Source organism: Nyctibius grandis, chromosome 11 (genome assembly GCF_013368605.1).
Source record: "Nyctibius grandis isolate bNycGra1 chromosome 11, bNycGra1.pri, whole genome shotgun sequence".
NCBI lineage: Eukaryota > Metazoa > Chordata > Aves > Nyctibiiformes > Nyctibiidae > Nyctibius > Nyctibius grandis.
In genome coordinates, this window is record NC_090668.1 from 12,113,397 (window position 1) to 12,137,842 (window position 24,446).

Here is a 24,446-nt window from a genome sequence, read left to right on the forward strand (position 1 = left end):
AGAAGGAAGTTGTCATCCACGCATTCCAGGAACCTCCTGGATTGCTTGTGCCCAGCTGTGTTGTCCTCCCAAGAGATGTCAGGGTGGTTGAAGTCCCCCATGAGGACCAGGGCCTGCGAACGTGAGGCTACATCTATCTGTCTGTAGAGGGCCTCATCTGCTCGGTCTTCCTGGTCAGGTGGCCTGTAGCAGACGCACACTATAATGTCTCCTGTCCCTGCCCGCCCTTTAATCCTGACCCATAAGCTTTCCGTCGGCTCCTCCTCCATCCCCAGACAGAGCTCCATGCACTCAAACTGGTCATTGACATAGAGCGCAACACCCCCTCCTCGTTTCCCCTGCCTGTCCTTCCTAAAAAGCCTGTATCCCTCCATTCCAACGCTCCAGTCATCAGAGTCATCCCACCATGTCTCTGTGATGCCAATAAGGTCGTAGCCTTGCAAGTATGCACATGTCTCTAGCTCCTCTTGTTTGTTCCCCATGCTCCATGCGTTTGCATAGAGGCATTTCAGTTGGGCCCCCAACGAAGCTGCCTCGCTGCCTGAAATTCCTTTCTGTGGCTCTTCCGGCGCTCTCCTGCTGACCTGCCACCCTTCTCCAGTCTCTGGGCACCTATTGCTGGCCCTGGCATCAGACTGGCTGAATTGGGATGGACTGCGGTTCCCCTCCCCCAGCAAATCTAGTTTAAAGCCCTGTTTACCAGCTTGGCTAGCCTATGACCCAAGATGGTCTTCCCCTTCTCTAACAGATGGACCCCGTCAGCTGCCAGAAGACCCGGGTTTCTCAAAACGAGTCCCGTGGTCTAAGTAGCCAAACCCCTGGCTGTGGCACCAGTCCTGTAGCCATATGTTGATTTGCCTAATATGACTGTCCCTTTTAGTCCCCTTCCCTTTGACTGGGAGGATCGACGAGAAAACTACCTAGGCCCCACAGTCTTTACCACTGCTCCCAGGGCTCTGTAGTCCTCCTTGATATGTCTCAGACTGCTCTTAGCTGTATCACTGGTGCCCACGTGAAACAGCAGCGGGTAATAGTCTGAGGGCTGTACTAGGCTTGGTAGTCTTTCCTTGACGTCCCTGATGCGAGTCCCCGGTAAGCAGGTCGGCAGATGGGTGCCTCTGTGCCTCTCAGTTGAGAGTCACCTACCACCATCACCCGTCGCTTTTTCTTGGTAGCACTGGTCTTTATATGGGGAGCACGCTGCGCTGCCTTACTGGGCTCCAGCATCTCTCCTGATGTGGGGGTTCTTTCCTCCTCAGACTGCAGAGGACTGAAGCAGTTCTGCAAGGGAAGTGGCAGACCCCTGCACAGTCTGAAACCAAAATAGGAAATAAAAAAGGAAAGCCTCAGCAGGAGGGCAGCTGCAGCAAAAACACAAAGACTTTCAGGTCTCTGTGAGATATTCAAGTGACTGAGGTATGCAGAAGGTGCCCAGGTGCACAGCTGGTGTTTAGGTAGAGTTACAGAAAACAAGAGAAGATAGCAATGGCAGGAGGATGTGTGACACGTGGCAAAAGTAAAATGCAGATACAGGGAGCGAAATGACATATGAAAGGGAATGGGTGGTGCAGGGATGCAGAATATGAAGTTGCTTTAGTGACAAGAGATAAGTCTTATGAGGAAAAGGGAAGAGCAGACAGCTAATAAGAAGCCAATTAACATTGAGAACAAGAAACCTGTGAGAGGAAAGGGTACAGGAAAAAAGCATCACAGATGAGCAACAGATGACTTAGTCAAAAAATACCACACATTAGCTTAGCAGCACTTCCACCTCTCAAACTGCATTGCCATGGTATGGACCGTGCCACTGCCTGAGAGAGCTTGTGGGGCATTTGGGAGAGAGTTACTGCCTGCTAGTAAAGTGCTGTATGCACTCAAGAAGTGGCAGAGACTTTCATCCCCTATTTCAGGATGACATCGTGCAGTTTTTGAATGACTCACATCTGGAGCACCCTTGGTTTCCCAGAGACATCACACCATTCCTGCGGGATTACGTACGCATCCAGGCAGAGCCTTACGCACACAGCTGACCCACACACACTGCTGCTGCAGCATCTCAGAAAACAGGTGTTGCCAGGCTATACAAGGAATCTCTGAGGTTTGTTTTTTAGAACTGAACTCATACTAGGTCTGGAATATCCTAGTCAACAGTGGAATATCATTGTGAATACTTCTCAGGTGTGTTCGTTATCTTTCAAAATTCTTATTAAAAGGCAGAAAATCTTATTGTAAGGAAGAATATTTTTTATCTTCAAAGAACAGCTAAAACTGCAAAAGACAGAACATTTCCTCCAAGAAAACCAGAGGGTGGATCTCTTAATTTACAGTATCAGATTATGAAAAAATAGTATTCCAAAGTATGAAAGCAGAGTACAAAAATATGAAAAAACACCAAGACCTTTAATAAAAATATTAAAGTCTTCAGATTAACTTCATCTCTTGTTGTGCTTTGCAGTAATCACCAAAAATGAAACAGCAGAGTCCCTTAAAGCCCAAAGAGAATTTGAGTTGCCAAATAACTTGAAGTTCTTAACCTATTTACAACATAAGGGCAGAAAGTGTTATTTTAAGACGCGGGCACAGAAATAAGTTCTTATGTGATAAGAAGCTAATTTACAGCCTAACTATCACGTATTTATTGTAGCTGCCCAGGCACGTATTTTCACTATACGGTAAAAGTAAGATAGCCTTAAAGAGATAAAAGAAGTATCTCAGATTTATACAAGACAAAAGCTTTCATACATGCAAACAGTTCACAGGCACCTTAGCTTACTTTATGGACATGTGTGCCGGTGCCCTTTGCAATCACATTTCTGCGCAGAAGAAACCTTCTCTTGTAGATGACTCATCATAGCCTGCAAAAGTGTATTAAAGAGCTCACTTTGCCATGGCTGAAAACTATGCGGCATTCCACAAGGATTAGCTGCCCCAAGTGCTCAAAAAAGCAGCCCCCAAAAAACACTGGGTTTACCACTTAATAACACTTATATTTAAGAGGTTTCTACTGAACCCTTCCCATAACTGTAACGTTAAAATTTTAAGAAAAAACTGACCAGATCAAGCATTCTCAATATCCAGGTTTAATATCTGCATAAAGATCGTTATGTGGCTCATCCTCAGACATCTATTCTTGAGTTCAGTCCTCTGCTGAAAAATAATCTTCATCTCTCACTTCTCTGTATTGCATTGAGGCCTCTCCCTCTGGTTCAAACCTGAGCATTTTTATACTCAATCTCTCTGCAAGCTTCTGTGCTGCAAGCTTGGCTTGCATTTCCTATATAAAAGAAAAAACAAAAAGGACACAAGTTAGAAGAAGTGTTCATTTGTCATTTTTATCCTTGTCATGAAAAAAATAATATACTAAAGTATAAACTTGACATAATAATATTAGTAATTCCAGAGTGGGCTTAATTAAAAGTTTTATTAACTAGCAAAAAAATTTCAGGTTTCTTTTCACACTTAGACATAACTGTGCTATTAATATTTGAAGACCTTTTTATACCAGTTGAAATTCCCCATGTGGCAGTCCTCATCTGTGATACACTAATGTCAGCTTTAACAGAACAAAATCAGTGCACATAAGAGAGCAGCTGTGCACAGTAACCATCTAGCAATAGCAATGCTTGTCATTCAGCAACCTCAGCAAAAAATCTGTCTCCATTTTCCAAATAAATTACCTCCCTTAAAGTGCCAAGATGACTACATTAACAAGTGCTTTTGAAACAATAAGCAGCAACAAACACTTTTACAATAGTGTTCAATTTAAACATTAGCTTGGCACTACCTGTAGTCAGAATCAAACCCATTACAACAGGATCTGAGGAACCTCAGAACTCGAGTTCTTCAGGCACAGCATAAATAAAGGCAAACGGATACTTGCATATTTTAAGAATAACAAATACTGCTAGGCCTTCATTTATGCAAGGGCCGAAAACTCTTTAAAGACTAATAGGCAAGGTATACATTTAAATTTCTAGTCAGAGGTGAAGTGAGTGCAATGAGGTTAGCATATCAACACACGAAGAATAAGACTAGATTTTATTTAATGCAGGAATAACAGTCTCAGAATGGATTAATACATTATTTATGTCATTAAAAGAATCAAATACAAGAAAAAGTGCCTTTCCTAAAATTCTGCCCATCTCACTTTCATCATCAAATTCATCAGTATGAAAAGATCCCTTTATGCTTTCTTTCTTTAGGAGTGATCCCAGTTATATAATTACTTTTCAGACCAAATCTTAAATTTGTACCTCATAAGCTTCTTTTTGCTGTATCTGAATTGCTATGGATTTCTCTATGGATAACAGCTTAGCAGGGGAATGGCGAAGCAGTGGCAGCCGAGCTGCTGTGATGTCATCCAAATGTTTCTTATCTCTAAGTCGTCTTTCTTCAGTAGTAATTGGAGAGCCAAATCTCCCAGGTGACTGACTGGATGAGGAACCATGCGATGATCCACTTTGCTCTCCTGACAGTCTGGAAGGGAGAAAACATAAAAGTTATGACCCAAATTTGCAGCACAAGGTTGAACAACTTCCATTCCAAAACTTATTTTCAACATGTAAGAGTTAAAAAGAAATCTGAAGTGTTATGACACCACAAACAAATAAAAAGTAAGCAGCGCTCAGAAAAACTAAAAAGATTTCTCTGCAGAGAGACAATATCACAAGTTACTCCTGACAGAGACCAAAAAAGGTATGCCAGGTAATTATCAAGCATGAAATAGCAATGCTCTGGGAGTCACACGAAGTATGAACTGCTACTGCTACCAGTACAGACATGTGAATTGTAATTTCTCTATAGGTGCAGGAAAAGAAAAGGCTACCTGCTATTACAGTTCTACATGTTCTAGAATCGATCCACAAGAAAGTTTTACCAATTGTTTGGTAGTTTTGTAGCTTAAGCTATGAAACTCTCTGAAGATTCATGACAAATATTTTACCACTCAATATTGAGATTCTGTGGCACTTAATGCTAAAGAGCCAATATATTAACCTCGCACGTCATATGACTTTAAATCTCTAATCACCACAAGAAAATAAACCCACCATGCTTGTTCTGTACCATTTCCAGTTTTATACAAGTCAATTATTTCACAAAAGGCTTTTCTATTCCATAGTACTTACACATTTGGTTTAGATTTGCTTTTTTTAACGACTGGGTTCTTGGCTCTAGACTCTAGAACTTCAATATAATGTGGTGTCTTGGGGTGCAGGCTTCCAAAGATATTGCCTTTATGTTTAGCCACATTCTGCTCTTTTTCCAAAACTTTTTCACTATTATCCCCATCTACAATTCTAACTTTTTCAAAGGCATCAACTGAGTCCTTACTGTTGTCCAAAGCAGCTGTACTTTCCATACCACCCTCAGTATTGCTCTGAGACACCTGCTGATCATTTTTCAGATGACTGCTCATGGCTGACTTGGAGATGACTTCACAAAAAAGATTCTGATCTTTTGTAACAGTCTTATCATTTTTCCTCCGAGCCCTTTGATTTTCCAAAGCTGTATTTGTAGTATCTTGCTTAATACATTCTGCCTCCTGGCTTTCGGAAGAAATCTCAGAAACTTCTTTAATATTAGAGTTTTCATTAACGACTGCGGAATCTTCACGGTTTAGTGTGTCCTCATTTAGGCTAACTTGCTGTTTGCTTGTATTAATCTCTTCCTGTTTCACCTGAAACTCCAACCCGACAGCAGATAACATCCCAGCCCTCCTTGCTAATTCTTCCTCTTGTAAAATGGCAAGTGTCAGCTTTTCAGCAAAATCGAAGATCTTCTTACCCTTATCTGGAAGTCTAGCAATGAAATTCCTAAGACAAAAAAAAAGATATTTAACAGGGTATAAACAACTCTATTTCAATCTGATATACAGAACTGTTTTATTAGAATAGTTAACGTGGCAGGTTTCTCAGTCTAACATTCAGTTTCTTATTTACATACTAGGTTTCTGAAAAGTAGTAAGATGCAAAGCACTGGCAGCCTCAGGTGTATTCTGTGATAAAGCAACTATATTTTTTTCTGCTCAAAGATGTAACTGCTGCTCTGAAAGTGCGCAAATATCACTCAATATTTTCATCAAACTGGAGCAGATTTTTCTGTCCGCATTCCCAGAAGAAACCACAGTCGTCACTGTAAATGTCCCCAGGCTGTAAAACCGCACAGACGGGTGTAATGTGAATGCTGTCCCCCGGCTGTGACCGCGACAGCCCCACCAGGCAGGCGCTGCGCGGTCCCGCAGCCTGACCCAGCGACAAGAGGAGCTGGGCGGGGACAGGGCCCACGGGGCGGCGCCGAGGGGCGGCAGCCCCGCATCTCCAGAGGCCGCCGCTGCTGCGCAACAGCTGGAAGCCGCTGCCAGGTACGCGCAGCTTCATCAGCCCCCACAGGCGTTACGCAGGAGGCGGAGGGCTGGCCGCTGCCGCCTACGCGGGGACGGGCGCAGCGGCAGGAGGCCTGACCCGCTCCCTGGCGTCCGTGCTCCGCCTCTCCTCACCGGTCCGCCAGCAGCCGCTCCTGCCGCCTCAGCATCTCCCGCAGCTCGGGGAGGCTCCGGCCCCGCAGGCCGTCGCCCGGCGCTGCCATGCCGCCCCGCGCCGCCTGTCACCGGGCGACCGCCCGGGCCCGGCGGCGCCGGCGCCGCTTCCGCAGCCCCCCGGAGGCCGCCGTCTTACCGGAAGCAACGGCAGGGCCGCAGGGCCCTCCTTGCTCAGAGCGCGAAGCCGTTCCGCCACGGCCGCTGCGTGAGGCGAGCGGCCCCGCCCCCTGTGCCCGACCCGGCAGGGAGGCGGGGCGCGAGGGAAGGCGCCCGCGGGCGGGCGGGCGGCGGGACGGGCGTTCTCAGGGCGCAGGGGCTGGCGGGGGGTTTCACCCCGAGTTAGTGCTCAAGAAACACGTTTCCCGTTAGCGTGGGTGTGCGGAGCAGAGGCAGACTGCTGGCGCTGAACTCAGCACTCTTAGTACGCTCAAAGCGCTGCAACAGCTTAACTGTTTCTTGCGTTAATTATTTTGCATTTTCATTAACGAAAGCCATGCCATTTCCATGTGTTTGAGCAGCTTTTAGCAGAGTATCAATTCCTATTTAGGACTCAGGGTTTAATTTGTTGATGTTTTCTTCACATGGCATTTATTCTTTAATATGTTTATGTATGATACAGAGATCAAATACAGCAATTCAGACTAATTAACATTGGCCCGCTTACTCCAAGCTTTCCCAACTGATAGAAGTGCCGTGAGCTTTAGTAAGTCCACTCCATCTAGTAGTAATAATGACATTAGCTAAATGGTAGTTCCAAGGTGGCAGATGTCAGCCTTTTTAAGATGATCCTAGTGGAGGTTTCTTGATCCAAGTAATAGTAAAGAGGCACATTTCTCAGGGATTGTTAACACACTTGTTTTATGAACAGGATGAACGGAGGGCTTGCCCTGCAGGGACTGGAGGAGGAAGTGTTTTAAAATGGCTGCCTGCCCCTTTGTTTGCTCAGCTGGAAGGTGAATGGAAAGGCTGAGGGCCAGGGGAAATGAGATTAATCAAGTAGGCAGCTACCCATGGAAAAAAATACCTCGATCAGGGTGAGAAAAGCCAAGCTAAGTGACTAGCTGAAGAGACTGTTTCACTGTCTGTTATGCACAACCTGGATCATCTCCCATGGAAGATCCCTCAGGGACTTTTCCCTAAGAGTTCAGGGAAGAGGAAAGCACCGTGAGTTTTTCTCACCAGGCAATCACCTACTGTTATAGGACACAAGTTCTCTGAATTGCTGCCTCTGTAATGCAGGCTTAAGCCATCTATGTAACATTTCTGCATCCTGCAAGAAGTAACACTGCCTTGCTTTTTAGCCTCTTTCTCCTGTGCAGATTGGAGAAAGTGGGAAGGCTGGGCATGGAAACAGCAGTGCTTCTGCCCGCGTGGAACTGAGGGTCTAGAAGGAACTCTCTCATTAGACCGCTGCTCTGCACTTACATGATGATGGTTCATCTCACTTCAACTACTGTTATTGCATGCACAGAAAAGTAATGCCGGTATTTACAGTGGGTTTCAGCTTATGTGCTAAACTGCATGAACACAAAAAAAATAGAGCAAAAATGAAGATAATAAAGTCCTAAGAACACGACTGCTGGGAATCACGACTGATCATTCTGTAGCTTCCCTGGGAATACCATTCACCAAGTCTGTATTTGTCCAAGGTCATTGGGAAGGAATATTGTTCATCTTTACAGTTCAGGAGTGTCAAGTTTTAGAATACCATAGTCTGTTTACAGGTAACACACAGTTCCAGAATGATGAACAAATACCTGAAATTTGGAAGGTGCCAGAACAAATATATTCTTGTTTATAGAGAGATGGGCAGTACCTAGATACAATGCAATCTAGATAGTATCAATTTAGATACAAATGTGAAGAAGGAAAAATAGATTTAAGCTTTCTCAGTCAAGGAGCAGAAGCATGGAGCACTTGTGCACTAAGGAGAATTATATACTTAGGCATTGCTTGCCCTAGGGTGATATGCAGGTGCATAGGAAAATCCTCCCTAGCCACACTCTGAACATGAGTAATTCCCATCCAGCAAGCCCTACTGCAGGTTTAGTCTTAGGAGTTTGCTCTTGCTTCTCTTGGGAGACTGATACACTGTCATTATTTGCAGTGCACAGTAATATTTTTATTGTTTTCCTCAGAGCATGCTTGGCCTTTTTGATTAGAGGCTTTATTTTGTATCACTTTCTTGAATATTTTGATCAGCATTCATGTGAGCTAAGTATACAAGAAAACTTTTTTTAATTATTTCTCACATAATGGGCTTTCCTATGTTTCTTACTTAGGACATTATCTCAAGAGCTATTATTAGATACAGTTTTCAGTCAGTCTGTTTTCTGTCACTAGATATCTACAGTTAAATATAATTTATTCTGCAATAGCATAGCTGGAATTACTATGCAATTTGGTATTATTTCTACAAGAAAATTAAATTATTAGAATGACAATGAAGAATATCAGGTATACTAACAAAAAAGAATAAACTGCATGAAAAAACACAAAGCAAGGTGTGACCCAGGAGTATTCATCTGTGTATATGGTAGAGCTAAAAAGAAAGGTGTTTAAATAACGAAGTAACTTATTCTAGCATAGATTTTTTTAATAATTACACCAGTTACAAGGAACATTGCAACAGACGGTTGTGTCTGAATTTTTAGTATTTCTGTTTTATCAATGCCAGTTATGACTAGCTGATGTATTCGTATTCTAGTCATATGACATTTTGGGGGAGATGGGCGTGGAGTACAACTGGCTGAATTTTTTCAGGTGGAAAAAATTCCTGTCAGAAATATCTGAGTCTGCCCAAAATTGGTATTAAAAGTAAAACTAACACTTTTGTTTCTTTTGTGTTAAAGGTATCATTTCCATTGTTCTTTTCTCCTTTCTTCTACTTTATAAATACATAACTGTTACTTCTTTTCACTTGGAAAGTGGGCAAAAGATACTTTAGAAAGTACATTTTGAGGGGGGAAAAAACTACTTTTACAGTTCCTGTGCTCCTAGGTGGAAATATTGAGGGGCAGGAGGAGAGGAATCAAGATACACGTACAAAATAAACCACCCCCAAATTAACAGAAAAAATGGTATGAATATTTGGAATTAAAATTAATCATTTTAATTTCATTTTTTAAAAAAACAACTTTTAAAATCAGCATAATGCACCTTTGTAATAATTCATTTTATTTTCCTTAATTTAAAGAAAACAACTCCTCCCTTAACCTTTTTTCTCTAAAAAAAACCCCAAACACTTTAAAAGCAATCCTCTGTATGCTTATACCTATCAACATACTGTTTTACATATGGGAAGCAACCATAATATTATTGTAGTATGCCTACACGCACCACGCACACATTTACAGAATATTGTAATCTCATAGGTGTTCACTTCTACATATTTTTTCTTTAATCCACCAGGTCCCTTTTTCTTTTGAAAGTTTTCACATACCTTAAGTTGTTGATGGCTCCTACCACCTTGTGTTCCTGTGTTTCTTCCAGGTTCTAGTGCTTGAGGTAGGGCTGGACTCAAGGGCCTTAACTCATCAGGTCTCTTAAGTGCATTTCTTCTTTTACACAAGCAAATAGCCCCAGGTGCTGAATGGGAATGAAATAAGTGGAATGAAACTCTCAGCATGTACGCCTCCATTCTGTGGAGCAGGGATTTCCTGTACAGAATTACAGACTTAATGTGGAGAGAACTTAACTTCTTACCTATTTGCTTATCTGTCCATGTCTAAAAGTCTTCAGATGTCGAAAGAAGGATTTAAAGCCTCTCCAAAAAGCACTAGTGTCCGACTCCTAGAATCCTATGTTGTAGGTTCAGCACTGAGCATTCCTGATCTCAGCAGGATTTTATGAGGTCCTTTTGGCAATCTGTACTGATTACACATACGCAGGGAAGCATTACTCAAGTAAAAAACTTCGTGTTCTTCAGCAGAGCTTTGCAAACCAGTAACACAGTGATTGTCACTGTGATTTGCATGACCTCTTCTTATTTAGTTGACATGTAGGTTGTTTCATTGTGACAGTCTTAAAGACAAATCTCTATTAGTGAGTGGATATAAACTGTAAAAAAAGATGGGCCAAGGTCATCCTAATAATACTGAAGCCTGGAGAGCATCATGCCAGGTGCATTCAGAAGTTACCATCTGTGGGATCTGAAGTTGTTAGTTTTTGCAAGAGCTGCGCTGCCCAGTTCTTGTTTATCCTGTGCAAGTCAATAGTTCTTTATTTCATAAAAGAGTTCAGCTACTTTTGTTACTTGGCTTTGAGAAGAGTCTTTAGTCTTTAGCAAGGGAGTGTCTTCCTGTTCTCAAGAGCCCATCTGCCAAAGGAAACACTGACAAGAACATCAAGGCTCCAGAGGAACTGCTTTTGCATTCGTACATGTTTCGAACAAACAACTTTGTGTAGAGTAAGAGTTTGCAAGGGTTTAAGGTAAGTTTATTTCTAAATGAATGTTGACACAACATAATAGAAAGTTTAAATACAATATTTATTGCAATTTATCCTTTTCAAGTCCTACATACAGGATGTATTAAAAGCATACACTGTAACTGCATTATTTATACAGCATATATGAAAACTGTATCCCAAAATACTTTCCAGAGTATCTGTAATAAATCACAAAAGAATACTTACCATGGTACAAATGTAGTCATACAATTGAGTTACATTTAATGCACTTTTTGGGACCTATCTATATGGCTTTTATTGATGGTTACAGAAATTTTACTAATTTCTAATGTTATAGTACTAATTAACCCATTCTTAAATTGACAAAATTTATACTGAAGTGTTACAGTCTTTTCAGTCAGATTTGTTATTATCTATGCTAATTTACATTGCTGCTGGTTTGAATGGAAAGCTCTACATTTTCATGTAACACAATTATATAAATACTGTTCCTCTCCTGTTCTTCACAGTTACCAAATTTAGACCAGTAGTCCAATCAAATTATGGTCATCCAGCTCATTGCATGTCAAAATGCTCTTAATATATAGCATAGACTTCAATCCTTACTTGGTTTAGAAAAAAATTACCATATTTCATCAAATAGTTAAGAAAGAATTTATACAGAAAACTTTACCAGGAAAATTCAACGCCTTGCTGCAGTCTTGGTAAAGTCTTGAGCAGATGATCATCATTTTGCAAGTCTGAGAGTTAAAATAGCTTGCAGTATTTTCAGAGGAGATCCTCAGGAATATATTAAAAGTAGAATGAACTTCCTTTTGAAGTCTGTGTGAAAACAGCATTTTGATACTTCATCCTGCCCTCTGCTACCATTCACTGAGCACCTCACAGTCATCAGGTTCTGTTTTCTGAATTCTGGCCAAAACAAGACAGAGGGATAAAGTTTTTTACTTATTTAAACTTATCACTTAATGTCTTTTACAACAACATGCATTTCCTTTTATCTATAAAATACTGCCTTCATCCATTCATCTTAAGTTTGAAGGTAACTTTCACAAACCATGGTTCAGAATTAAATTCCTGAAATACAGAGGGACTATTTGGGCAGAAAAAAAAATGCTAAAAGGCATTACGTAATGAACTAAAGCTGCATCCCTAATGGACATTAATATGGCCAGTTGGGATTCATTTTTAGTGTCTTTCACTTCAAAAACAGGTACTGTCCGAATATCTGCTGTTACGAGCCACTAGAGGGAGATATGATTACACCAGTAACAAAGGCTATCCCTGAACTTTGAGTTGGGTCATTATACATCATCTTTGGGTTCATCAACATACACTTCCAATTTAAATGTGTTCTCTTTTAGAGTTTCACTTCATGATCTTCATAACCATTATTCATTTAGTTATTGATAAAATTAACTGTTATTTGGGAACTTTGTTCAGCAAACTCAGTCTCCCAAATTCACTCAGGCATCAAAACTTCATTCAACCAAAATACCCTATTCATAGACTACAGCTTCTCCATGTGTCAGCTGTTTCTGTGGTTTTGGTATTCAGGTACAAGACAATTCCTCTGCTTTGCAAAATGAGAGGGTGCTTCGCCTGAGGACTGTTTTTCTAGGGAGCAGACTGTAGTCTCAGGGACCTTCTCTTCAAGCCCTTTCTCACTCTAGAGGTTTTGCACCTTTTCTCTGGGAGAAGCTATTTAAGCAAATGTGTGGTGTTATGCCTGCTTGCTAATGTGACAGCTGGAGGGTTTTCTTTGCCTTTTTGATACGTATGAGATCTTTTGCACTGCCTCATCACATGCAAGGTAAACAGTTTCCTTTTAGAGCTATTAAAACTAACGTGATGTATTTTTTAATTATTCTTTTTAAAAGAAACATTGAGCGCCTGTTAATGTTCGCAACTTCTATACCAGTGAAGATTACAGGCTTCCTTCACACAGTAGATAATTTACCTTTTTGTTAATGGTTTTGATTGCAGTTATTTCTTGAGTTTTGTGCGTAATACAATCCATCATATTGTGTTTGACTTTTTAGAAAGAACGACCATTTCAAGTTCTCAGGAGTTGAACAGGTCGTGAGGAAAAAAATAGCTTATATGCAAACAGAGGATGATTTGAGCACAAAAGCTGGAGAAGTTTGAGCTTCCCATTTTATTTTGTATATGCTTTGATTATATCAAGCAATTCATGTTCCTGCAAGATACCTGTACCACAGTATATCCTTCAATCCATCCTCCAATCCAGGCTTCTTTCTTTAGTAGTTAAACAGCACAGCTACAGAATAAACAAAGTTCTCTAACAAATTCAGAAACCCATAAATAATGCAGGAGTAAGATTTGGATTATAAGGTCAATATTATTATTTTAAATACAACTCTACTGAGTATACTTAATTTGAACAGACAGTACTGAATTTAAGAACTTGGATTAGACTGGAGATAAAAGCAATCACTTTGTGAAGCCCTGTGGCAAGGTGAGTACCTCCTGGGATTGACATTCAATGCAAGAACAAACATAAGCTGTTTGTTTTCTATAGCAGTTGCTGTAATTAAAAAAAAGCCCTTCATTCATGTTAATAGAACTAATGGAAAATATTCGTAATTCAGTTTAGTTCACTAAGACTGGGAGATCAAAACAAGATGTAAAAAAATACCCTATACATATATATTTAAATAAGTTGAGTACTAGATGCAGTCATTTCTGATGGTACTTAGAAGTCAAGGATAAGATTTTAAGTGCTTTGGAAAAAAAAAATACTCAAAATCAAAATCCTGATTCAGGATTGCTATTGATGTAGGAATTGCAGGGACTGCTGTGGGTTGCTGTAGGCAAAATTCTGTGTAATGAAAATTCCTTCCTCTAATGGAAAAGTAAATTAAAAAAATGACAGGGATTTTCCTACACAATTACTATTGAATGTATTACCAGTAGTCACTCTATCCCATGACTGAGGAAGAGCAAACCAGTGCATCAGTCCAACAAAGCAAAATCCATTATAATCTGCTCTGTCGCAACAAACACGATATCAATTTGCATGCATTGAGGGAATTATTTGAAACAGCCCAGTTGCATCTCTCCCTCCCAGCAAAAGAGAGGTGTTTATGACTGAACTTCTTCCAGGCGAACCAAGCCCTCAACTATACCACGTCTATATGACAGGCGTGAACAGCCCTCACACTTTGTACACGGACAAAGGGGAAGCTTTCAGACTAATGCCCTCTGCCAGCATAGTTTCAGATACTGCTTCTGGTTGTATTGACAATAAAATATATTAGAACTTCATTGTACAAACAGAATTACAACACAATTGAAGAAAAAACTGTACAGCTATACAACTCTTTCCTTACAGGCATTTGAAATGACACATTGCACTAGACAGCTTCTAAGGAAGCAATATTGACTGCTGTTTGACTCCTCCCACTTCTTCCATATCCCCCTCACAGTTAATGTCAGTAGTAACTTCAGATACGACGTTACTACAAATCTGCTTTCAGCATAAATTTAGCAAGACTCCATGCTGCTGTTCTCTACGACTTGATAAAAATTTATCTAATCAAGCTGCAAAGGCGCAAGATATTTGCTCGTATTTAGAAAGCACGTTGACTTGCATGCTCAAGATGTACTGTTCTTTGCGCTAAATTCCAACACTCTCTTGAATGGGGTGTATGTCCTCACTGGCCTTGCACTTTCAGGAGATCTTCTGTTCTCAGTACTTGTACTGTTAAGGAGACAAGAAAAAGCTTACAGAGTTAATGTCAGAGTATCAGACAGCTGGGCTGGAAATGCCACGGCAATGAACTTGTGCCTTGTTATTGACATTGACAGGCTAAAATTAAACTATTCAGTATACTTGCTATGTTCCATATTTCTTTTCTATAATGCTGCAAAGAATATTTGATAAAAACCATTGCAGATGTTGACAAGTTTACATGCAGGCATCTGCTAGAGCTCATATTGGAATGTCCAGCAATACAGCTACTAGGGCTATGGATCCTGCAACAATAAAAACGGCAATATTACATTTAAGAACACAATTAATTGTGAAAAGTAATCTAAACTGCATAGAGGTAAATTTCTGCATAGAGATAAATCTTGTGCTTAAATCACGTTACTGTAAATAAGCACTCCCCAAGGGTTTGCAATATGTTTGCATCTTAAAAAAAAAAAATCCTACTCCATAAGTCATTACAGTACACTACACTTAGTAGATGTGCTCATTTAAACTTAGGAAAATTATGCAAAACTCCACAATCCACTCTTAACAGTTATTAGCGCAATGGTTTACACATACAGCACCAATAAGGGACATCATGAAGAAGTTTCCTGTGAACAAGCAGAAAAAGTAAATACCTGTATGGAAGATCACATTCTACACCAGTATCTCTGGTTTCTATGTTGGTCTTTGATTGGTTTTCCATTAAGTAGTCCAATTTATCTTGTAATTCTTTATTCTGGAAAACAGTAATTTGCATCACAAGTTTATTTAAATAATGTTAATTAAACAAGGAAATAAAATTGCACATTGTCTTCTCCCCACAAGAAATAATGTAAAAGTATTTATTGAGAAAATAAAGGAATCCTTACTTCTGGGAAAAAAATATAAATGAAACTAACAGTTTTATTCAGAAGCTTCTGCTTTAAGTAATTATAATATTGTTATAAAATTGTATGTTAAGAAACTTAGCATGAACTTTGAGACTTTGTATTACATACATTTCTATGTGACTGGAGTCGTAAGTTTGGTTTCTATACTGAAGAACAGCAAATACATACAGTAAATATACATCCAGATAACATCAGGTGACATCGGTTCAAATTTTATTTGGTTTCATAAAATAATCAAAATAATATAAACTTAAAAGGTAATGCCTTACCTCACATTCTAAGAAAGAGATTTTTTCTAAAAGCTGTATTATAAATAATTCCTTTTCTTTTACTTTCTTCCTTAGCATTTCAATCTATGAAGAAAAATGAAACAAAGACATTTAGTCTAACGGGGATGGGAAGAGGAGGAAAAAGACCTAGATACCACAGGAAGAAAACATGTTTAATTTTATTGTTCAGCAACAATTGAATACCTATACATATTCACAAACTGCTTTAATCCATGGATTAGCTATCATCCCATACAATTAGCATTGTTTATATAACGATGATACACGTATACTAACATAGCTTTTAAGAATTTGTATTTTTCTGGAAAGAGAATGGAAACTCAAACATTGTCACGTAACAAAGCAAGCTAGGGAGAACTCCATCTTTGATTCAAAGGCCTATTACACCCAAAAATATGTTGCACATTTGCTAGTTTCTTTAAGGTCTTATTTGTTCAGTTATTTCCTGGCATACCAGACTCCTTGAAAAAAAGTGCATTTTCATTTTGTACCTAGGGAATGGAAAGAAGTTATTTACAGATGTTCATGAAAATTAAAATAAACTTAGCTGCAACAGAAGCATTGCATTTTAATACTGTTCTATGTGGAACAGAAGGCAACTTTCCTTATATTCTGTGATTTCTGCTGGTCATAGAGCCATACAACAAGAACCTTTGCATTAAATCTTTCCCTGCTACCAGCACAAGCAGGTATGACCAGAGAAACTGTGTATGACCCAGATTTCATATCAGCCCCATGCTGCTGGCCCAAAGCTGTTCTGGTTGTGCAGAAATGGCTTTCTAAAGCTCCTAAAGCCACAGACAGATTTCCTTTTCCATTCTTCTGAACCCTTTGCTTAAAGCAAGATTTGCTGTGTGGGGTTCATACTGTTATCAGCAATAGTCCTGTTGACCGGCACAGGGGTCAGTTCCTTTCAGCTGACTGCACTTAGGAGACAATAGCACCCTGTGCAAACAAACTGAATTTTCTCCTCAGACCAAAGGAAAAGTCACTTGTTATTCTCTCTTAACCCCTGCTGACTACACCTACTAAAACAGTGGCTAATAAAAAGAGCAAAACAAAACAGCAGCCAAATAACAACTTCAATTGTTACTCCTTCCCCAGGAGGCAGTTCACGTTATTACTCAGACAGCTGTAGACACACACCACTTTACAAGCACAGAAGACAAGGTGCTTCCTATACGTGTAGTTACAGTCTACTTCAGATGCAAAAAGCAGTGTTAAAAATGTATCTAAGGAGCATCATCAGAGGTGCACTGAGAGATCACTTTGAGGGAGAAAAGAGATTCTGCATCATGTTTGCGTGCAGGTAGGAACTGGGAGAAGGCAGATTTCCCATTGTGTGCTGTGCACATGCAAGTCTTGTCCAACAGCAACAGCAATAAAAGCTGATAGCAGTGGATACTCCTTTTTCTCTCAGTGTTAAATGGTGTCATGTCAGTAATTTTTCCAATTAAATTTCAATCCACCTTTCTTGAACAAGCCATTTCAGGTCAGATGACATGAAAGTCAAAAACCCTGTTTTCCCCCTATTAAGTCCATGGGAATTTGTCTCTCAACTGAGGTGGTGTAACATCATTAGCTAAACCCCTCTCCCTGCTCCATGCCGCCTCTCCTCAACTAGGCAGAGCCCAACCAACGGTCTGCTTTACCTAACAGTGCGTTATCTAAGGCAATTGTCTCCACAATTCATTGAAGTAAATTAAAGACACAGAAAGTTTCTGATCTTAAGCCTGAAAGCAGAATTAGAAGTAAACCAAGCTAGTAAATGGATGGTCCACATCACAAATGGAATGCCAGTCTGCCATGCATTGCTTTTAGTGAAGTCTCTATTACTGTATATATAAAAAAGTGCACCCCTTAAAGCTATGTGTTAGATGGGGAAAGAAAGATATTCAAACTGCCGTTACAGCACTAGAAAAGTGTGTATCCCACGCATTCCTTCACATTTTTGGGCAATATGCCAACAGTGAAAAAAACCCCCAGATTTATGCCTATAGCTTTTTTATCACAAGAAAATGATAAAAATACCTATGCATAATAAAAAAATAGGCATTTTCTGTAAAACTTCACATTAAGTGAGGTAGCTTTATTTTGTCAAGTTATTGATTTGTGATGGGCTTCATTGATACAATTTTAAGGAAAAAAGTAAAAAGTATTTATTAGTAATTTAGTGGACTTTTACTGAAGTGAATTCATTTTGTAGAACAGCCAAACTGAAATCAAGGAAAGCTCCAAATATATTAATTTTTCCTTGCAGTCATTATGTGACATTGATAGTCAAGAAAGACCATTCCTAAATACTTGCATCAAATTTTCCATGCACTCTCGCCAGTCCCTTTTTAACACTCTATCTTAAAGTCAATTTTGTGAAAGAACATTAACAAACCCCTTCAAAACCACCGGTGTAAAACTTTTCAGTATGTCTGGAAACAATGATGAGTAGAAGTACTCACATTCTGCTAAAAAAGAATGATAAAATACTCAAAGGTACAATAATCAAAACAACAGTAGTACTATCACCCTCCTAAAAATTTACTGTTAGGTATAATACAACATTTCAACCAAAATGTACAGAACTATGAAAAAAATTAAGCAAAACAAATGCATAAATTAAACCAAAGAATGAAAAGTTATAAAACCACCAACTCAACTTTAATATAGTCTTCATGATCTTTAGTTATCACATCTCATTGACACAATGATCAGTTATTACTTGGAAAAGCTAAAATGTAAACTCCATGCAGAAAGTGTTTTCAGCAACAGTTACAGAATATGAGTGCTATCATCATCTATCTTTCTGAAAAATCAGATGTTTCCTTGGTTTTTTTTCTCTTACTTTAAAGTGCATGTAAAAACTATCCATGTCATCTAAAGCTATTATCATTTCAGTTTTCAAATCACAGAAACACAAGGCTTGTAGCATTTTCAGAAAATCATAGAACAAATTTTGATCTTCATATTTAGTTACAACTTTGTTTAATAGTATGACTAAATTGTCAGCTATATCTTCACTGGTTCAATAGCTTCAGTTCTGCCAATAAATTCTGCTTCAGAAAAGATAAACTGTTCCTTTAGGACTTTCAAGTGAGTCTTCTCTACTAATATTCTGTTCTCCTACTATGCATACAAGGAAATAATTTTAACACCAGTAATCAGTATGACACAAAGACAACTGAAACCAAGCACAGCTATGTCATCAGGGGAGGGGTTTGCCCTGACAGATACCTATTCTTGTTACTGAAGGTAATACACCTCATCAGCTGCCTTATTCTGATTTCTACATCAATACACCTCATCAGCTGCCTTATTCTGATTTTTACATCAAACACAATATAATTCTGTTTCCAAATCAGTGACTGAATTATATATTATCCAAAAGCAAGACCAAACTCTTGTGTTTCATAGCCATTTACCTCAAGTTATATTCACTCTATGATATAAAGGCTCTAAGGTGTGAACTAAACTTGACAGTAACCATTATGTTTCCCAGTATTATGTATAAACAGATTTAGCGTAAGTTAAAATTAAACTTCTGTTTCTTTACATTGAATACAGAGACACAAAATCCCTAAGGATGTTTTTGAGTTATTTTAACTAGAATAGTCTGAAGGCAAAAATGAGCATGGACACTTTAAAATCTAACAGACAATATAAAGAGGAAGACCTTGACAGTTTCCTCCCCTTCCCAAACACAAACCTGAACTCCAAAAAGACGTTTTGCAATTTGGCAGGAATGTTACTGCTGCTTTTTTTTGTGATAATCCTCTAAGGACTGGCAGACTGAACCATACACAATCGTACTCCCTGCCTCATTTTAACATGTTTACATAGCATCAGTTAGAACCCATTAAATCAATCTACTTTGTCCCTCTGAATAATTATGCCAGAATTTTAAAATATGCCTTCTCTTCTATGCTATGGAGAAGAGACAATGTGGTACTATATCATCACATGCACAAAGTCATAGTCTAGCAGCAAAATACAACGGAATGATTAGACCATGCAGATTACAGATACGATAAGGCTGTGAATTGGGTAACTTACATAAAACCTTTTGGTGGATCTTCAGAACGTTATGAACTCAAAGACACAGCCACACAGACCAAACACATTTCAAGAGAAATTCAGCAGTGGCTAAAATGAGAGAGGTTTTTTCAGCACCAGGAAAAAAGTTCTGCAGTCCCTGCTCCCCACGTGCAGCAGAGCTACCCTTTAAGGCCGCTGCAGAAAGCAAGTGGGGCCAGAATGTAGCAGGGCACCCGTATTACTTCGTACAGGCATGCTGCACTCCCAGACACATGGCCAACTAGTTGTCTCAGCAGCTACTGCAGTCCAAGGGCTGAAACAACTTCCAAAAAGTTATGACACAATTTTAAATGTGCCTACAGGCCTGACATAGATGACACAGTCTATCAGAGTAATTTACTACAAAAAAAAGTTTATTTACTGAATAAGGACATGAGCATGCATCATCTTATACCATTAGCACCAGGAGTGAGCAAACCTGATTTGATTAATCCTTGAAGGGATATGTCACAGGAAACTAGGAAAAACAGGTATAACTTTAGGGAATTATATTAATATATTACTCTATTAAATAAAGTGAAACCTTAATTCAATACATTTATATAAGTCACATTGCATAAAGTAAAAGTGATGGTTTCCTTTGAGAGAGGAACGTAACAAGAACACTGGATCATAATGATGATATTGGGTAAAAGCACTTCAAAAGTAAAATTCACACTTTGCTACTTAATGTCATTTTGATTTTTCCATAAAAATATTATGGCAAACTAAAATAAGATAACACATACAGCACCACAAACCCAAGTCTTAAGAGTGTCTTTGTTTCAAGGAGTTCCATAAAGCAAAAGAACAACTAGCAGGTGACAGAGCAATAGATTTTGACTTTTGGTTGAATATAAGGTTAGGAGAAGGAGAGGAGAAGCAAGACAGGTCAAACACAATACTGAAGTCAGGGCCCAAGTGGTGGCCAGAATAGTCTATGGTCAGAAACAAATCAGTGCAAGCCAAAGACTCAACTTCCATGTACTGACTCTTGGATCTGAGTCACTTCTGGACTGACTACAAAATTATCACCAAGATGTTCCTACATTTTCTTTCGGCAATGCCCGAGGCCTATAATCCACCTCATCTTTGCTAGGTCTGCAGACTTTAGCATTTCAGCTCACTGCCAACTCAGCAACTTGCTCCCAAATCTGGCTTTTGCACAACTACCCTCTCAGATTTCTCCATCATTTTCTACAGGCAGTATTCAGGTATATCCTTCAGCCTCCCCTCTTCCAACCTTCTCTGAAAGCACCCAGACAGACTTTCCCTAGCACTTACCTCTTGACCTGAATTGCATTGTTAGGCTCCCTCCACGTTACTACCAGTATTTCTAGAACCTTCACATCCACATTAAGCAGTCAAACAAGACTGGCAACCTACTTAGCAATATCATTTTACATTAATGAACCACTCATTCCTTTCAAAACAGTTCTCCTAACAGCAAAAATGTGAATTTAGCAACCCCAGGCCACACCACCACCTTTTTTCCTATCACTTCATTCTCTCTTACCTCCCCACCCCACTGTATTCATTGCTCCTGCTTTCCCTTTTCCTGTTGGGAGACATCTGACTATTCTAAAACTGGAAAGGGAAGAGCTACAAGGCCCAAGCTACAGTATTGTAATTTATCTGATCTGCCAGCAACTGAGGGGCATCACACGCTCTTAGGCCATCCCAGGGGCTGAAAAGCAGAGCACATTCTCCCCAGTGCTGCAACAACCAGGAGAGATTAACTCCCTGGCTCAGTCACTCAGTACGCACATGCTGCTCAGGAGCTCTGCACCTGGCGACAGGCCAACGTGGCGGGGTGCAAGCGAGCTCAGCCCTTCGGCCACCCCACTTCAATCCCTGGCATTTGGCTGTCAGGCACAGGAAGGGCACCTGATCTCTCCCCGTCATGGCAGGATCCATGAAGTTCCCTGCAGATTGTGTTGCATGTGCAGCTTGCATTTCACATACCACTGCAATTTCTAATGATCTGAATCAGCACATAAGGCCCCACATGCAACGTGAATCATCCTGAATTTATCCACTAGCTCAGGATTAATATGGCCACAGCACTTCTTTTCAAGCTCTCTTGAAAACAGGTCTCAATAGGACTGATTCAGTCCTATTGCTTTTGTCCCTTTCTCAAACTCCCTCAATCTCCAGACTGTCACCTTTATCTTGTAGCAGCTCCCAGAAAATTCAGTTGTTCTTGTCCATCCCATCAATGAAGATCTGTTTCTTTCTCACCACTGCACCTTATAGAGTCTCCAATACATCTCCTCAAATACCAAACAAAATTGTCATGCTACTTGAATGGACTGCATGAACACTTTCTAGGAAGAGCTGCACTTCTGAATTTCTCTTGCTCCCCCAAGCAACTAAACTTCGCTTCAGTAAGATGAAAAGCTAGATGTACGAGTCAACAGCACTAAATTGATCTCATGGATAGAACAACTAAGAAGAATAGTCAAGAGGAGAATCACAAGACCCAAAAGAAAGAGTCTCTAAAGAAATGCTGGAGATGCGAGTAGTGATATTAGAAGGGAAGTCAACAGAATTACAAAGCAACTAAAGCAGAAGGGAAAAGCATCTTAAGAGAGAATTAAAGTTGTGTCCAATTGTAGAGCCTTTATAAAGAAAGTCTGAAATAGCAACTTTATTTTATTCTGTGTACTCAGACACAGTTCTGGAGGCTTGAAATATACAGTGATCTATTGGATTGGAACAGATCCAACTGTTAGGTAAACTCAGTCAACATTTACCACTTGATATTCATCATCCATTAGTTTAAAATATTTATCAGAACATGACAGTTAATACATTTAAATATTATATATTATTCAAGTATTGTGCGTTTTCCTTATTCATCTACTGTTAATGGACTGGGCATCTGTAACACTGATACAGAGACATGAACAAACTGGTCATAAATATGACTAAACACAGGACAAACACACACTATATGATACAAAACAAGACAGACGAGACATTGCAACATCAGCCTGAACTCTCAGATGTAATCACTGTACAAGGAGAACAAGATTTTAACCAGTCCAATATTTCACTAGACCTTAAGTGTTATTTATCAGAACCTAGACAAGAGTGTTGAATTTTTTTCAGGGAACATAATACAGTAAATAGGAATGACAACCTTCACCTTTTAATCCTCCTTAATTCACTCAAGTGACCCCCTCAATATTTTTTGTATTTTAAAACTCATATTGTATTTAAAGAAAAAGTAACAACAGACTGATTTAAGTTAATGCACCATCTTAGAGACCTTCCTAAACTAATGAGCTGTATGAACACATTACACCAGTCTTTGATGTACATCTATTGCTAAAGCAGGCCCACAGGGCCTAGATGTCCTAATGAGTTACAAACATTGGCACATTGTCTAACAGTTCAACCCACCTTACTAAAAGCTACCTTAGTAATGTGCAAGTTTTCTAATTAATGACTTGGCCAGGCAATTCCCAGCTGAAAGGGCTGATGCTATGCATATACACTCTCACCAAAGAGCAGCAGTGATTCTACTTCTGCCAACAGATAAGCAATGTACTGCATTGCTCAAGTCCACTGAGGCATGCCAAACACTTGAACTGGGGGGTGGTGAGTTATTTATGTTCTGCCATTCGTCTTCTTCCTCCAAGCTCCCAAGGTGGATTTCTCTTTCCACATTTGTTGTTGTGTGCTTTGTGGTTTTGTTTTTACTGTAGATATTATGCAATGCAGATTTTGATTAGTAAAAATTTGGCATCCGTCCATGGCTGATAATTCCATCTTCTCATCCTCTATGCTTCTGTGTGCTTCTTTTACTTGACCTAAAATCGAAACTGTACTTCCATATTAAAGCTGGGATATTTTGCAATATTTCTGGAGTTGGAATATCTTGATACAGAAGTTTTCAGCTGGTTATTAAGTCTTTGGTGGGAAAATTTCTTCTTTATTCCCCATTTATGCAATACAAAGTATCTTCTGTATTTGGGATATCATTTGCTCATTAGCACTTTGTCCTTTCATACAAGTATCTTTCACAACAGAACAGGATACAGCTTCTCCTTGGTGTTTGGTCACCATTTATTATCCAACGAATCTGAGACTAAAGCTGGAGAACAGCTCATGGGCCATGACCTAGAGACAGTTCAATTCAGTAGTTAGGGGAATTTCATGAGAAATCTGAGTTCTGTAGATAATTTCTTGGCATGGAATCAAGTATCTTTTTCTCTTCTCAGTCCCCTTCAGATCAGCTCCCTGTATCTGCATCAACTCACTGGCCTTGCTTACAAAATATAAATGCTCATTTCCTTCCCTATCCTGCTTCTCAACGATGAAACAATATTACATATAAAGTAAGCTTATTGTGCCATGAATCTGCAATCCATTTCAATGTCAATTGCACAAATCTCAAAACTAAAGCTCTCTTAAATCTCTCCAGGTTTGAAATTGAGATCAAGTCAGAAAATACTTTTGTCGCTGATTTAAAATCAATGGTTTGTATTTCATTTGAAGACTTTTAGCGTTATCTTACACTA

General features: G+C 39.5%; 1 protein-coding gene across 1 annotated transcript in view; it reads right to left on the reverse strand.

Moving 5' to 3' along the window:
- Positions 1–3,064: 3,064 nt before the first annotated feature.
- Positions 3,065–24,446, reverse strand: part of MYZAP (myocardial zonula adherens protein) — a 58,418-nt gene continuing 37,036 nt past the window's right edge. The window contains exons 11-15 of the mRNA XM_068410223.1: positions 15,829–15,912; positions 15,305–15,405; positions 5,127–5,813; positions 4,254–4,476; positions 3,065–3,274 (exon numbers count right to left, since the gene is read on the reverse strand). Of these exons, the coding sequence (XP_068266324.1) occupies positions 3,137–3,274; positions 4,254–4,476; positions 5,127–5,813; positions 15,305–15,405; positions 15,829–15,912 (1,233 nt within the window). The 3' untranslated portion in view covers positions 3,065–3,136. The remainder of the gene's footprint in view (positions 3,275–4,253; positions 4,477–5,126; positions 5,814–15,304; positions 15,406–15,828; positions 15,913–24,446) is intronic.